We start from the raw sequence: 17874 nt of genomic DNA, 5'->3' as shown, positions 1-17874 counted from the left end.
TAAATAAATAATAATAAATTTCATTGTTAGTATTTAGAAAAATGATTGAATTAACTTTTTTTTTCAACATTGACATTCATCTGTTATTCTAAACTTATCTATATAATGTTTTTTCATAATCAAATTTAAAAAATATTTTTATAAATATATTTTCTTTGAACTTCTAATTGCGAGTTAAATATATTCTGATAATCATTTAATGAAATAAAAGAATATAATAGAAAAGAATTTCTTTGTTTAATTTTTGACATTTTACTGCCAGTATATTGCGGGATTGAATTAGTATAATAACCATAGTACTATAGATAGTCCATAGTTGATTTAAATAAATGTAACATTACATTTCATAGACTGTAAGTATAGAATTTAAACAAAAATATCTTCTTAGAAAATTGTTATAATTTATTATTACATGGATAAATTTAATTATAATGTAAAAATCTATTATTTCTGAGATTAATTTTAATATTGCTTACTAATATGAATTTTATTTATTTATTTTCAATTTTTCAACATTTTATTCTATTAAAATTTTAATAAAATTAATTATTCAAAGTACTTATGTTTTTTAGCTATACGTTAAATGCTTTAAAAATAGATTTTAGACATTAATATGACAGGTATTTTGAGTAAAAAGAATAATATTATAATATTTAATGTAGAGTTGTCGTATTTGTAAGTAGTTCTTAGAATGTCTTTAATTTTTTTTAATTTTTGATGAAAAGCAATACTTGAATGAATCATTATAAATTTTTAAAGTAAGTCTAATGAAAGTTTTAAATTTACAATTCAAAATTAACACTACTGTTATAATTAACAAATTAATATAACAAAATAATAAAATTGACATATTTATTGTTTCAAATGCTTGTTTTACATTCACATGTCTTTTTATACATTTTTTTTATATTTAAATTAAATCATTAAATTATTATTTGTTTACCCCCGTTCGTTACATATTTCAATTGAGGTAAGTTTTAAAATGTTTGAAATAATGTTTTTTGGTTTTTGAATATACATTATTTGTATGTATATAATAGCTTATTTTTATGTATACAATAAAGATAAAAGAAAACAGAGCTATACGATATAGCAAATTTATATTATGATTAATTTTTCAAGCATTTATTAAATAAACCTATTTTGAAACTGGTTAAATCGAAATATTTTCTTCAATAATATAAGCCAATAAATAACTTTTCAATAATCATAGATAATTCTTTTAAATCATTTTTCACGATTTGACAATTGAATTACAAGTTGTCCATGCCTTGTGCTTGTTGCTGCCGTTGAACTTGCTGTTGTAATTGTTGTGTAACAGTGTCGGTACTCATCGACGGATCATCGAAAATAAGTGGCGCCGCTGAATAGTAGGGTAGCAAAGGATACTGCGTCGGCGGAAAATACGCTGGTGGAAAGAAACCCTGGCGATGGGCCATCTTCAATCTCGAGGTCAGCTGTTTCTTCCACTTGGTCCGTCGATTTTGAAACCAAGTCTTTATTTGCACTTCCGTCAGACTCAAGCATTTTGAGAGCTCCATCCGCTTGCTCACACTCAGGTATTTGTCCACCTGAAACGAATTCCTTTTACTTACAGAATAGTTTTATTTAATAGAAGAAACTTTGAAACTCACTAATTATTAAAATCTATAATTGATTAAACAAAGATATTTGTTTTATACAGGAAAGTGAAATTACGACTTATTTTTTATAACGTAATTATAACGCTATCATTCTTCCAAACAACTCTTTTGAAATTTATTAAAATTCCTTTTCACATGCGCATATAAGCACATGCATATGTATATGGAACGGGGAAATTAAAAAAAGAGGAAGATACCTTATGTGTATGTATATGCATATATAATTATGCATTTATAAAACTGTATCTGCAGTAAAAATTTCTAAATTTATGTAGATACATATAATAAATACAAATTTAAGTATCTATAAAATAAAAATGACAAATAAAATACAAAGTAAAAGAATTCGCAGGAAATACTTTTCAGTTGTAGTTCTTGAAAATGATACTGAACGTCGGCCTTTTTGTAGTTAGAATTTAAAGCGTATTCAAATATTTTGTGTCCTAGTATCTGTAATACATATGTAAAAATAATTCTTGTAAATATTTCTTTTTATTACTACGAAGATTTTTTTTAAATATTAGTTGTGAAACAATAAGACCCCAAATATTCCGTATTAGTCTTATTTTTTAATTAAATTGTAATAGTTATTTAAGACTAAGTAATTGTAGTAAATTATATTTACTCTTTATAAACTGATTATCCGTAAAACGATTTAGTCTTTACAGTCAGGAGCGATAATATATTCTAACTTACTTGATAAATGAGTTAGTAGCATTTATCACTTCAATTAGAAATCTAGTAATTATATCCATCAAAATATTGCATTGCTATTTATAAATATTTGCAGTTTTACTTTAAATCGTTTTTGTAATTCTTAAACATTTTTCATTATCACTATTTTTATGCATTGTTCTTTTGTATTTTTTCTACCTACGCTCTTTAACATTATATTTCTATTTTATTTTATGTATTAAAGTCTCAGTCCATAATCTGTTAGAATGAGATAACATTATACTGAAGTTTTAATAAGAATAATTCGTTACAATAATATAATACAGTAAATTTTTACTGTGTTTTTTCAGTGGACTTTAGATGTCATAATAGTATATTTCATTATAATAAATATGTAGATTGGGATATTCAATACGATTTTAATATATGCAGCAGCTTATTCACAATTATATACATTTGAAAAAATTGATTGTTTTCTTATATAAAACAATAAAAGAATCTACAACTTATCAATAAATGAAACAGATATTTTTTTACCAATCAATAATTAATATTATTAAAATTAAGTACTCAAAAATTAGTTTCACAAACATACTTTAAATTCAGCCTCAAGCCTCTCGAGCTGCTTTGCACTATAAGCTTGTCTTGGTTTTCTATCAATTCCAGGTTTACGTGATCGTCTACCACCTGGTTTAGGAGCTGAAAAATCTCATATTAATTAATTTCGAGATTTAAATATATAATAATACTATTCATGAATAAAATAATTTAAGTAAGACATATATAAACGTTAGAAACGTTGGGCAGCTTTATTACTTTCATACATTACCAATTAATTAAACTCAAAATAAATACAAATGCCACTGAAATTATATAATTCTATTTGTAATTTAATTAGATATAATTATAATATAATATAATTATAATAGAATATAATTTTTTTAAAAAGATTATATAATTATGTATTAAAATATCAAACAAATTAAAAGAAAATTACTAATGCTTTTAAATTATGTTAAATAAATATAAATATATATATATATATATATATATATATATATGGAACATTATTATATTATATATTATTATATATATATTTCTAATACTATTATACAAAATACAATTAAATTACATTATTATATTCTTTTTAAAAATAATAATTTAATAAATTATTTTAAGCGTGCAATTATATAAAATAGTTTTAATTATAATACTTAAAATTACATTTTTTTTTAGATTTTTCTATACGTAAAATAAATAGCATGAGCAAGTAACTGGGGTTTTAAGAAGTTTGTATTGTATTTTTAAAAATAATACTGCAGTTAATATTGGTTAAATTTTCGAAATAAAATGGATAGTATCGAATATTCTAAATAAGAGAGACTTCATTATTCAAATACTTTTAAGTTGAAACCATAAAATAATGTACTTGTTATATATTGTACTTAAATTATCTTACTTTGAACAGTATTCAGATTTTCTCGGCAGAGCAGTTTTTAAATGGTAATACAAATTTATGCATATATAACTTAAAATTTATCATTATTAATTATAAGCATTTAATATTCTTATTACGAGTTAATTGCATTAAATACTATTTGCTATAATTATTATAAAGATAACATTCATATTGACAAATTGAGCTAGCGTATTTGACTAAACAAACACTTTGAAAAAATGTATTTACACATACTAAAAAAATGAAAAATATGGCTAAGAAAACTTATTGCTAAGTGTCAAATTTGTCGTTGACATCTTAAACCTCAAGATTTACAGTCATGCTAATGGGAGAGTCGAGATTGAAAATAATGAAACTTCTAACCGTTGATCGTATACACCGGTATATGTGCGTATTACTCGTTTATGGAGAAAAAGATATGTAGTAAAACAAACAGATCGTTTTGTTCATCCAGCGACATCTAGCAAAAACAACCTGCAAGAATAACAAACCTGACTAAACGGTTCTGACGGTCTATTTAACACCTACGAGACGACACTTCGGTGTTAAATCTACATGCAGAGTGTAACACTAAGTTACTTGCTGATGAAGATAATATGTACAATTTTACGTTTGCCAGATTTATATTTAATAATTGTTTTTCTGTAATTTAATATTTTTTTACTTATTAATATTGCATCGAATGTTGACATCGGCAATATAAAATTACAAATGAACGAACAAACGTGTACAAACAAAATAAAAAACAAAAAAAAAACCAAGTACAAATAACATTGCATACGTCTATAGAAATACATAAAAAACATACAAATATACGTATATTCTTCTAAACAGTTAAAGGACGGACAGGACAGAAAAACGTCGCCAAACGCATCCCTACGGAGGTGCTAACACGGCGGTTTGTTGGGTCATTAGTATCTTTTACGGATTGCTAAAAGTATTAGCACCTAATGATGATCATAGATACTGTTTATTTTTTTTGAAACGCTTTCGTTTGAGGTGTGTATGGTAATTTCAGAGAAAGTGGAGAACAATCTAATTGTGATTCAATATTTGAACGCTTGAAAAAAAAAGTTACTTAACTAAAGGGGAAAATTCATATTTATTTTCAATAAAATATATGCACGTTTTATTTACTAGCTGAAAAGTAACATAATTTGTAAACACAATATTAGAATTATAATATGAGTAAAATAATAAATTTTTATAAATTTTTTTAAATATGTATCGGTAGCATTTTTTTATCACTAAAGAGTATACGAAAAACTTTTTAAATCCTTTATAAATGATAGACTTCACAAATTAAGTTCATTTTATTTATTGCAAAATATTTAACTTTGCATTATTAAATCTTTTTTTTTTATAATTAACTATTGAACATTATGTTTTATTAGTATCAACGGTTTCAAAATTATTCTATCATCGTTACTACATAATATCAATAGAAAAATGTATTTTACAAAGTTAAAAATGTTTAAGTGTAAATAAAATGTAATGCAAAATTTTTTAATTTAAGCAATTTTCAGGCTCTTGTAATATGAATCATTAGAGATTCCATATATGTCTACTAATTGACTAGAAGAAACAAAAAAGTGTCAATATGATTCCAAATGTACTTAAACATTTAACATGTTTCCTGTGCGTTATAGTTGACACGTTGATAAATGAATTTGTAATATACATTTGTCACTACATAGTAAGAGGAAAATATGATTTTTATACATCATTCAAAATACAAAATTTTTACTCTTTTTATTCATCAAATTCAATACAGTTTATATACAATATGATTTAATAAAAATTTTACTATCTGAATTTTTTATTCTTTTCTAATGTAACACTTATAATATGTGTAAATTTTTATGAATGATATATAAAAATAATTTATATAATAAAGATAAAGATCAAGAGCAGTCGTTCCCTAATCAAATAGAATTTTATAATTTTATACTACAAATTCAATTTTACTATATTAGAATTGAATAATTTTGTTGTTATTAATACTTTCCATTTCCATTTAGTCAAATATACTCAACGTACTTTAATACCACTTAAATATAGAAAAGAAACTTTTTTTTTTAACATTAAATATATAAAATAGTTATTTTAAATTTATCCTTATTTATATATAGACATATATAAATTATATTGACAGTATCTCTGTTAAAAATGTATCTTTATTCCTCTCTAATATAATTGCCTTGTACTATACGTAATTCAAGATTTCATTCTAATTTGATTCGAAATGCTGAAGAAGCAGATGTTTATTACACGTTGATTGAAAATTCGAGTTTGATAGATGAGAGTGGGGAAAAGAATAGTGAGAAAATATTAAGTTCCATATTAAGTGTACTAATGGATTTTTGCTTCAGTATAGATCATTTTAACGGACAATAGAGTCGGGACTACATAAACCCGTAAATGTTACGTAGCACGAGAAAGACCCATTAGCCCCAAGTTTCCTTGTTCATAGTCAATTTTACTGTTCTTAAATTTACGGTCACATTTCACCTTTTCAATATACTTTTATATTCTTTTAAATTATTTACGTTATCTATATTACGAAATATATTTATTTTTTTTTTTTTTTGCAGACAACTAAATTAAATAAGAAAATTAATTATGTGGTTCGGTAAATTAGCGATCTATTTTTAAATAATTTGGATGAAACAAACAGTACTATTAAATTTTATGATTGATAAAATTAAAATTATTCTTTACCTTGCAATCCGAATATTTGATTAGGTTTTGACTGAATGAACCAACTGTTGTATAAGAATGATGCAGAAGCAAAGGAAGTTGCTGAGTAATTTGAGGGATCTACCAAATTAGCTTCGGAAAATTGTAAATTCGTCATGGGATACAATCCGCTATTTCTATCTAAGAGAAAAACAAACACAAACAATTATTAAGTAAATATTATCTTTACCAATTATTTTAATCGAATAATATAAAATCATCGTTCTTATATTAATTATTTTACGATATTATAGTATTGCAATATTATTAATATAATTTTTGTTTTCTATAAATTTCGATTTAACTTGAAATCTTTAAGAAGTAAAAAATGTTCTATAATGTGTAATCGCCTTGATACGTAATAAAAATAAAGCAATGGAAATTTTCTTTTTTTTTCATAATTTTTTTTTTTTCAAAATTTAGAATCTGTATAACGTATTATAATAGTAAAAAAAAAACTAAATGGTTATCATAAATACAAAAATATACTATATTTCAGTGTCAGCTGCGTTAATAATTAAAAATATTATAACATATTCATACATTTGATGGCATAATAGATATTTAGAATATAGGACCTAATTACATTTAAAATATAGAACCTTTCTACTATATCGTTTCCTTGCCTTATACTTAAGAAATATTCTATCAGTATCTTTATTATTAAAAATTTTTAAGAGAAACTAATATAAAAAATGAACATAATTTAACAAAAATATATTTATTTATTGTAAAAAAAATGATAATTTAACGACACTTGAAAAGTTGGTTCTGTATGTAGACTTTTATAAGTCTAGAATGAAATTAGAATAAATAAAAATTTGTCATTTTGATATTTTAAATAATTCAAGATATTTAGTAAATATATTTTTATATTTAAGTAATATAATTTTTTAAACTAATAACCATTTCCTTGAAACTTTTCTAAATGAATAAATGTGGAAGCGTTAAGTATTTAGCAAACAAAGTTAATCCATAAGTAAATATCAGCCAGTCTAAAGTACGGTAAATTTGTTAACCATTTTTTAAATTTCTTTAGACATATATATGAAAATTTAAGATTACAATTATAAATACATGATCCTTGATACCTGCGTAATCCATAGTATTCATTATTATATATTATTTGCTTATCTTATGATAAATAAAGTAATTTTTACTTAACAATAAAATTATTCACTAATGTTTGAATTCATTGAGCAAAATTTTACTTTGTCGCTTCTATTCTTTTGAATTCTCGACAATGAATAATTCGTCGAATGCAATTCAACAAATAAAATATGTTTTAGTTAAAAATGTAATGTAAAAATAGAAATAAATACATAAATTAAAATAAAAATTTAGATCTATTAAAAATGAGATATTTTGTATCGAATACTTAAGTTGCCAATATGATAATTCTATATATTTATCAATGATTTATAGTTTATCATTATTATCAGTGTTATTATTAATTATAATAATAATAATAATTATTATTATTAATCAATCAATTAATCAATCAAATTTATCAATAAAGTTACCGATGACAATGAATGAAAAATTGCTCATTTCACTTAGTATTGCACAAATGCTGTTTTTATATTGAATTTATTATTGAATAATATTGAATGATACCTAAGAATATTTTAAGTAAAAAGTGAGAATGATGAGCTACGACAACTAAAACTCACCGATAACGTTGCCGTCGGTTTCGACAGATCGTTTACCGCAGTCTCTTAGGGCTTCACTTTGACGCTCACTCGTGCGCCCAAGAATATTGTCGATAGAAAAGGTAACGCCCTTACCCGAGACCACGGCCGTGCCTAGACATGGAGTTTCCGAACTCGATTCCGAGGAGAAATTGTCATCACCACCGTCGGGTCGTGAGCTCGCTGGGCTAGACGGCCACGAGGAATCTACCTCCTCTGAAGTCATAGCGGTGACGCTGTTTCTTTGGTTCCTTTAGCTCGTCATTACTGTATTTGATATGAAATGAAGCGGTTCTCGATAGCTTCTGCTCTACGTTCCCAGACAATAATTGTTAACAAATAAACCATAATTTATAAATTATCGTTTTAGCCGTTAACAACATAGATAAAATAAAAAAACTATTCCAATGGTTTTAATTTGAAATCAAGAGGAGCGAATGTCTTTTTATATATGCATTGGTTCTGTTCTGAAAATATCGATATTTGATAAACTGATACACTATAATGAAATATGTAAATATTTTTAAGAAATAATATAATAAATGGTAAAAATTCATTAACTATTGGTGTCTAAATAGATTATATTTCTCGCGTAACAAGGCATTATATTTTCAAAATATTTCATCCTAAAACGTTTATTCAAAAGATACTAATAATATTAACAATTAATCTTTTATGCATTAAGTAAATTTGGACATATAATAAATAGAATTTTTGTTTCCATAAAAAATGTTTAAATTTATAATAAGTAATATTAAAATGGATTAGAATTGACAAATAATTCTGATAATTCATAAATTTTTTAAAATTATTATTTTGAAAAATATTTAATTAAATCTTACTATAATATTATAAGATTTTGTACAATTTTTATTTTGTATGCAATAATATACAGCAGCAATTAGTAAATATTAGCTAATGTTATAAAAAACAATGTACATTTACTTATGAATTGTATGATGAAAAATAACTAGAAATTATTTAACTTTTATTATTATGTTATTTTTACTATAATATTGCGATTATAAAAACGATAACTCACCTTATTTAAACAACCCTTTTTTCCTTTCGGCCGTTTGTTTTGTAAATATAAAGTGCATTGTTTAATGCAGCTTTTAAAGAAAATAATAACGTCTAGTTGTGCATGTAGAGTTTTCAACGACACTCCGAATTTCCACTGGTAACAAAATACTTGAGCGCGTTTGTGATTTACGAATTTGCTGTCATCACGGGCGAAGTACCAACTCGATGGTAGTATCTACCGTCTTCAAACGGGTCCAGCTATCATCCGTGGCTCTCCCACCATTAGGGGGCGCGGCTTCTTGTCGACGTTCAATATAGCAAGTGGGATTTAAAAATTCTTATTGGTTACGGGGCCGTTGAGCGCCTCTACATGCATTACTTAAGAATATTGTACCCCCTGTCCTATTGAAATGTAATTGAAATCAATTTTCTGGCGCTTTAGAGTTTATCCAAACAGAGTTGCTTTTTATATCGATGACTCTTTTATTCAATATGAATACAAGTTTGATATTGAATGATTTTTATTTTTTTTACTAAATTTTTACAGATTTAACAATAATATTTGATGTATTAATTACTATTGCATAATATTTCACTTTAGAATTAGCATAAAACAAAAACTATCTGAAATCAATTATATTATATAAACAGTATTATATTATATAGAACAATATTAATCAAATAATAAATTTCATACGATGTTTACGATTCATTATTGTAGAAATAGCTTAAACAACTTTTCGTAGGTGCACTTTTAATTGTAATCTTAAAGAATTAAAGAATACTTATGTATAACATTAATTTGATTGTACAAAGATTATAATAAGGAATAATAATAATTTATACTATAATTCATATATATTTTGCTTTTGAATTATACACGATATATACTTATTATGATTAAAAAATCTGTTAGTCAATCTGTTAGTTCAATCATCAATATTTAATTATTAATCCAATATAAAAAGTTTTTAATATTTCAAAATCTTAGCTTGCTTTCTCTTCAATAGTCATCAATCTCTAAATTTTTTAAAATACATTTTTACTTTATTAATCTATTTTCGATATTGTATAATCAATTTCTTTTACATTTTTAAATTCACAATTCATAGCGATATTATTGCATCTTATGTGCAAAACATCATTTTTATTAGATTCGTTAATTCAAAGAAACGACTTCCGGAGAAAGAATTGTGTGGATCGACATTTAGGACTTGTGAAACAATTTTCAAAGAAGCTCTTTATATCCATCTACCCTACTATTCTTGTCTGTCAATGATAAATCACCAAACGATAACATTCCAGTTTCCCGTCTTCTATGGTTTTCTTTTTAAGTTATTTTCATTTTTCTCGACCATTGTGATTTTTTATTCTCAATTGTATGAAAAGAAGAAACTTTTATTTCTGAACGAAAAAAAACCATTATCACAACTTTATTTTATTAAAAAATGTATTAATATATAAAGCTCTAATACTTTTGTCATTTAAATTTTATCATAATACTCTAACAAATATTTAATATTTTATAAAAATGAATATTTTTATTCTTTATTAATTTCTATTGAAAACTTGTTAAAATCATTTATTATATATAATTATTCCGTCCATAAACTTTTAATTACAAAAAGAAAGTTATTAAGTTTGAAGGTATTAAACAAACTATTTATTATACAAAAATTTCCTAGTAATATTTTATTAAAATCGATATCACAATTATCTACCTGTTTAAATTTTCCCTCTGTCTGCATCTCCCCATCACCGATCTCATTATATGTCATTCTCTCTCTCTTGATCCAAACTATATTTCATTGGCATTTGTCATACATAATAAATTATCATTACTTTTACACAAGTCACTTTCTCAATATCAAATAAATGTAGATATTTATGAAAACTCTCTTTTAATTTTTACACTCTTTTACAAAAAATTAGAAAGATATTTAAATAAAAAAATATTTTATACTGGTTCTTTAGATTATATCTTTTTAATTAGTAATATATATAAAATTATTTTAAAAGCAGGCTTGTTCGTTGCTTTTAAATTTGTCAATATTTTTTAAATATGCTTTTTTTTTATTTAATTTGAGAATTAATAATTAATAAGTAAGGAACTATTCATGCAACTGAAAGATATTTAAATAACTATTTGTAACCAATTATAAATCAAACTGGAGTACATGTAAAATAAATCATAAAAATTAACAATTATTTTAAACACAAATGTTAAACAGACTTTGTATTATTTATTTCCTTTTTATTATTGAAAATAATATATTTTATTATTCATGAACCTAAATGGCAAATAAATATTAAAAAACAAACTGAAAAAAGGAATGAATAAATATTGCATATGTGATTAATTCAATATTTATTATTACTTAGTTTGTAGCAGATAATTAAATACAAGCTATATAAAATAATAATTTATAAAAATAAGAACAAAGTATCTATTTAATTTAAAGTTTTATAAAAAATATTTACAGTTATAACATTATATGATAAATTTACTAAAAATCTTACATAATATATTATTTGAAATTAAATGAAAATTTAATATAACATAAATAAAAAGTATTAAATATTTAAAAAAAATTAAATTTCTAAAACATAAAACATTTAAATACCTATGTAAGATACCAATAAATGAAACGCTAATTTTTCATATTCATATAACTGCTATTTGATATTGTCTAATAGAGCCTGAATTCGTAAGATCGGCCCACTAGATGATTAATAATCTAACATCGCCATTTTCTCGCACTCAGTACCGATTGGCTACATTTTCTTCGGCAACCTAGTTAAGCCACGCCCATTGTTGGGCCAAGAGGAGGAGAACGGGATGTGATGATGAATGAGCGAATAATCCAAATTAATGTAAACATTTGAAAATCATATTATCAGATATTAAAGAAGAATATAAAAATAATAAATTAAAATTTATAAAAGAAAATAAAAAGTTTAAATAATTAAGATTGTAATTAAATAAAATTTGTGTTTAACAATTATTTTGAAAGAACAAAAAAATATTTCAAATATTTACAATAAATGTTTGGAACTATCAGATTTTAGATTAGCTTTATAATGAATGAAAAATTTTTCAAATCATGCATTATATAATCGGTACGAAACATTATTTGAAAGATGGAAGTTTAGAAAAAAATGTATATATATATTTGTAAATATTAATAATGAATATTTTATTTTTAGCTAAACAATTTATAATGAAATATTAAATATTATATTTTTAGAAATTACACTTTGTACAAATGCATGTTACTATATCCTTCTAAGTTACTCCTTTATTTAAATTAACTATAAATAATCATATACCTTAAATTATAGAAAAAAACATTATTATTCATAGTATTGTAGGTGATTATTTCTTACCTGTAGAAAATTTTTACTCTATATATAAACGATGCCTAGTAATATACAGTGTTACAATATTAATACGCAATAAACTGTTTCCCCATATGTTAAGATTAGAATAACTATTTTTAATAATTAAAATACATCCAATAATTACATAAAATTTTCATAAAAAACTACAGTATAATATATTGATAATATTTTCTATTTTTAACTCTTTCAGATGATTGATCTATAAAAATAAATATTTATAAATATCTATATATTACTATACACGTACAAAATTAATAATATTTTAAAAATAACTTCATTTATATTTTCAATGTAAATACAAATTTGTAAAGTCTATTCATTATATAAATAATAGTTTTGCTAAAATATTGTAATTATCTACAATTAATTTAAATATAAATTATACGTCAATTTAAGAATTTTAATCGTATATATTAAAAATTTTAATTTGCAAATAATTCTAATTATTTAAAATCCAAATAATTTTGATCCAAAGAAAAATATTTAAAATTATAATACAAAGATAATAGAAATTGAAAGAAAGATTATGAAAAAAATAAACAAATAAATGATTGCAACAAATTTTAATTCATAAATATTTTTATTATTTTTCATGACAAATAAAGTAATAAGATTCGAACAGCAAAAACTGCATATTCCTGCATAATATAAATATATTAATCCTGGTTTATATTATGAATATAAATATTTAATATTATGTAACTTATTTTCATTTTAAAACATAAATTTAAGTTAATTAATCAATACTTGATTAAATTATATATAATTATAATAAAACAAGTGAAACTAAAGTATATTGATTCTAAATTTATGATCTTATTAATAAAAAATTTTATATTTCAGACAATATTTGTAATATGCATTTATGGAGATGGGTATTGATGAGTTTCTAAGTGATAATAAGCAGCTGAAATTTAAGGCTAATTAATAGCGACTGCATTTTCTTCTTTCTTCTATATTATTTTATCTATATATTTCGTTACAAAATGTACAAACAAATACGTGTTACATAATTTATTATAAAAATTTTGATTATGTTATTGTGTATGAATATTCTATAATTTCAAGACTAACTTTATAAGTTACTTATCAAATTTAATCAATAAATTCGTGAGCTATTATATATTATATATTATAAGAACATAATTAATACTTTTTCATTTTATAAGTTGTCAACAATCGTATTATATAGTTTTCATTTTCAATAAAGCTTCCAACTAATATAATTGATTTAGCAAATGAACAATCTAAATTACAATATTGGATGGTTCTACACTTTTAATATAGAATATGCGAATATCATTTTTCAAAGAGTATAAAATTTGAATTCTAAAAATAAATAAATATTTTATAGTTATTTATATGTTTTCAAGCTTCAATATCATATATTATTTGCTCTTTTTAAAATATTAAATAATATTAACGTGTATAATGGAAACTTTCGTATCGATTAAGAACTTTTCACTTTTAATAAAAATAACATAATCGCCGAGCTATTTAATAAATCGATTCCCGTGCACGTGTGTACGATACACGAATTTTCTCGTTTCGGCAACTGAAAGCTCCTCACATGATTTATCTTCTACCAATCTTGTAGAATAACATACGAACGATGGAACTGCAAAATAGCCCCTAAGCACCTTTAGCCATGCACACAAGTAACGGTCTTATAAAATTGCGTTTGATTTCTCTTCAGCTTTTACATTTTATATATTTATACTTATATGCACGTATGTATAATATAAAAAAGAGTAGGTATAATATTAGTTAAGATAAAGAATATTTTTTCTAAAAAAAAATATTTGTGTACATGTATACATATACGCACGTATTATTTTCCTTTTGTTCCTTTATTGTAGTTTCGTTATCAACTGGAATACGCGCATTAAGCTCGGTAAGAAGCAATGATTCAGGTCTTTTTACTTTTACTTTGTGTTTATTCCTTTGTTGTATATAATATACAATATATTAGATTCAGAGCAATATTTTTCAACTATCCTTCTTTTTTTATTAGTTTTGTATCTATTAGTTTTATAAATATTCGATAATTTAATTATGCACTGAAATTTAGTTAATTGATACACTAAATTATAAATGAAACAAAATATTTATTTTTATTATGAATCGTAATATAAAGTATGTCGATATAAGTAATTCAATTCAAAATAATAAATTTAATATAGAATCTTAAAATACTGTTGCATAATGAACTACTTATGTATGAAACACGTAAAACTCAGTTATTATAATATATATATATATATATATATATATATATATATATATATGTGTGTGTGTGTGTGTCAAATATAAATTTGACATTATAAATAATCAAAGAATATCGCGATTGATATTTGTTGATTTAATAGGAGCATGAATAATATTAGGTAGGTATCATCACTTAATAAAAGTAATAATAAATCGTAAGCCTGTAAGAAAAATTGATGCTTAGTCTTGCATGACGATATTATTATGCTTAATCAAACACCTGCGAATAAAACATATAATATCGTAGCAGCAGGAGAGAAGGAATAATGATCATCTATTTTATCCTTTTTTTATTCATTTTCTCACTTAGTGTGCTATTATGGCACCTCCTCTCAATTTTTAATGTGATCATTCATCTTGTTCAATTTTTATGAGTTTCTGTTTCTAATATAATTCATTATTATATTAGAATTTTGAAAGATGATTATTGAATCTGAGCCTCATTAACAAATAAACATTACATTGATAAAACTCACGTTCTCATTCACTTTTTTAATAAAAAAATAAAATTTACGATTATTCCTACATTATTAGTCTTTTTGTAATCTCATTAATATATTTAGGTCTATTCAAACTGTTTATACAATAAATTCTTAAAAAAAATTGTTACGAAAAATATTAATTACTGTTAATTTAATGATTGCAGAAATTATGATTCTTAAAATTATTCATGTAAACTAATAAATTATTTAATAATAAAATAGTAATATATAATAATAAAATATAATAATAAAATAATAATAAAAACATAATTTAATTTATAAATTCAAAGAAACTTATTTAATTGCTCTAATCTCACGAAAAGCCTGAACTAAATATTTTTATGTATAAATGTAGCTATAAATAATTGGATAAGATAAAAATATATTACTTAAAGGATTGTAGATAATAGACATAACTATGAAATCAACTGTAACTATTTATTTAATTTTACTCTTTTTCCTTATGAATAAACTTTCATTTAATTAATCAAACATTTTTTTACATAAGTTAAACACAATAAAAGGAGTTATATGAGACCTCATTTGTTAATGTTTAATTAACTATAGTCCACAATTTATATTTAGTATTAATAACTTACATTTATAGTTTCTACAATTATTAACGTACTTGTAATAGTAATATTATTAATATTAAAAGGATAATAAGTGTCATTCATAGAAACGACGAATAAATTTGTATAAAATTACAAGTAGAAATATATGTTATTGCAGCTTCATACATACCTAGATATAGTAGGATAATAGTAGATAATAGTAGGATCCAAAATCTATATATATATATATATATATAATTGAAAAATATTTGCTAATATATATGTGTAATTTATTTAGTGCAATAATTATAATACAATAGTCAGTCATTTAGTGGTGGTTTTTCCATTAATTTCATTCATATTAAATTCAAGGAAATTTATAATACTTATACTGGAAAACCATTATTACCAACTATTTCTGTCTACTATTTATATCTATTAACTATAACTATTTATGTATCCTTTTTAAAAGATATTGATTGATTGATAATTTAATAGAACAGATTGGCATTTATTCTCTTGTCTGGTATTTTTACGGTTTACTCTACTTATTCTTGGTACTACGTGGATGTGTTCCCCATGCTTGCACTTTGCTATTTTCTTCAAATGTGTCCATTCCTAAATACTTTTATTTGATTATATATATTCCAATCCTATTTAATATATGAATGATAGGTTATTTTATATGTAATAATATAAATCTTTAAGCACTTATTATAGTTTTTGTATATTGTATCTAAATAAAATGTGCTATAAAATGTTAATATTTAATGTTTAAAAGTTGAATAAAATTTAAAGATTTTTTTTTATTACTATTTATGTGCAATGTTTATATTGTATATATGTATATATATCATCGTATTTAAAGAAAAAAATAAATATAGAATATACACTTTGGAAACAAATTTTACTTAATTATGTATAAGCTGATGAAAGCAACACATATAAGATAACGATCATTTATAATACGTTGGAAAAAATCCAGATATTTACTTCATTAATGAGAAGTAATTGATAAAATTATAATTGATTGTAATCGATAAAATGTAATTTCCTTCCTCGTATATTACAATTAGAAATTGATTTAAAAAACATACGGATGTTTACGTCAACTGACAAAAAAAGTACATTTAGTATCTGAGATGGTTGAGAACTATAGATACAATAAAAAAATGAAGTTACTTCCATTAGAGATCGCCACGATGACAGTGCAACTACTATATTTGAATATTTTTTAAATAATACATCCTGTACTATTTTTTGAATTTATAAAAAGAAAAAATAAGTGAAGATATAAATAATAAGTATTAACTCATTAAAATATAGATATTATTAGGATACATATTGTGTTAATGGAACAATTCTTAAAAATGAAGTAATCAACAATTACAAGGTGATTTTTTTTCATAATTCATAATATTATATTTATACTTATAAATACTTTGTTATCACAATATATTTTATTAATATTATTTGTTCATATCAACACTATTATTTATTATATATTGTTTCGGTATAAAAAAATATCCGTTAATAAGTAATCAAATTAATATTATATCTTTTGTTTCAATTATGATAAATATTATTGGAATGATTATTTAAATTCGCTGAATGATCATTTTGTAAAAAATATGAAATAATTCCACAAATACTTAAAATTATATTTCAGAAAAAAGTTAAATAAAAATTTTGTACGAAAAATATTTACATCTGATTAAATGACAAGTTTTTGTCCTAAAGCGTAATATTATAGAGACGACAATCTATTTCATTTATTAAGATCTAAGTGCAAGAATAATGATATGAGTTCTTAATGACAATTTATCGCGTAATAATATAAAATTTAAAAAATGTCAAAATTATAAATAAATTATTATAAATAAAATAATCTTTTATCTATAATATTATGTTATTCGGGATATTTTCATGGTAAATAAA

At 22.8% G+C, this 17874-nt stretch overlaps 1 protein-coding gene across 1 annotated transcript; it reads right to left on the bottom strand.

Annotated features, from left to right (window-relative positions):
* Window positions 1–1253: 1253 nt before the first annotated feature.
* On the bottom strand, window positions 1254–8433 carry LOC105365200 (homeobox protein engrailed-1a). Its single transcript, XM_011503306.1, has 4 exons — window positions 8190–8433; window positions 6499–6657; window positions 2914–3017; window positions 1254–1571 (listed from the first exon to the last, which is right to left on the bottom strand). Exons 1-4 carry the CDS (start codon window positions 8431–8433, stop codon window positions 1254–1256), a joined length of 825 nt encoding a protein of 274 aa, XP_011501608.1.
* Between the last annotated feature and the right edge of the window lie 9441 nt (window positions 8434–17874).

The sequence above is a fragment of the Ceratosolen solmsi genome, unplaced genomic scaffold, assembly GCF_000503995.2.
Source record: "Ceratosolen solmsi marchali unplaced genomic scaffold, CerSol_1.0 scaffold10, whole genome shotgun sequence".
Taxonomy (NCBI): domain Eukaryota; kingdom Metazoa; phylum Arthropoda; class Insecta; order Hymenoptera; family Agaonidae; genus Ceratosolen; species Ceratosolen solmsi.
The sequence above is the reverse complement of the archived record's forward strand: the minus strand, read 5'-3'. Positions and strand labels throughout refer to the sequence as shown.

Coding starts and splice junctions, on each gene's coding strand:
- LOC105365200 (XM_011503306.1), bottom strand. CDS start 8,433: ATGACTTCAGAGGAGGTAGATTCCTCGTGGCCGTCTAGCCCAGCGAGC. Junction 6,658..8,189: donor AACCGACGGCAACGTTATCG/GTGAGTTTTAGT, acceptor TTTTTCTCTTAG/ATAGAAATAGCGGATTGTAT. Junction 1,572..2,913: donor GGCTTGAGGCTGAATTTAAA/GTATGTTTGTGA, acceptor AATTCGTTTCAG/GTGGACAAATACCTGAGTGT.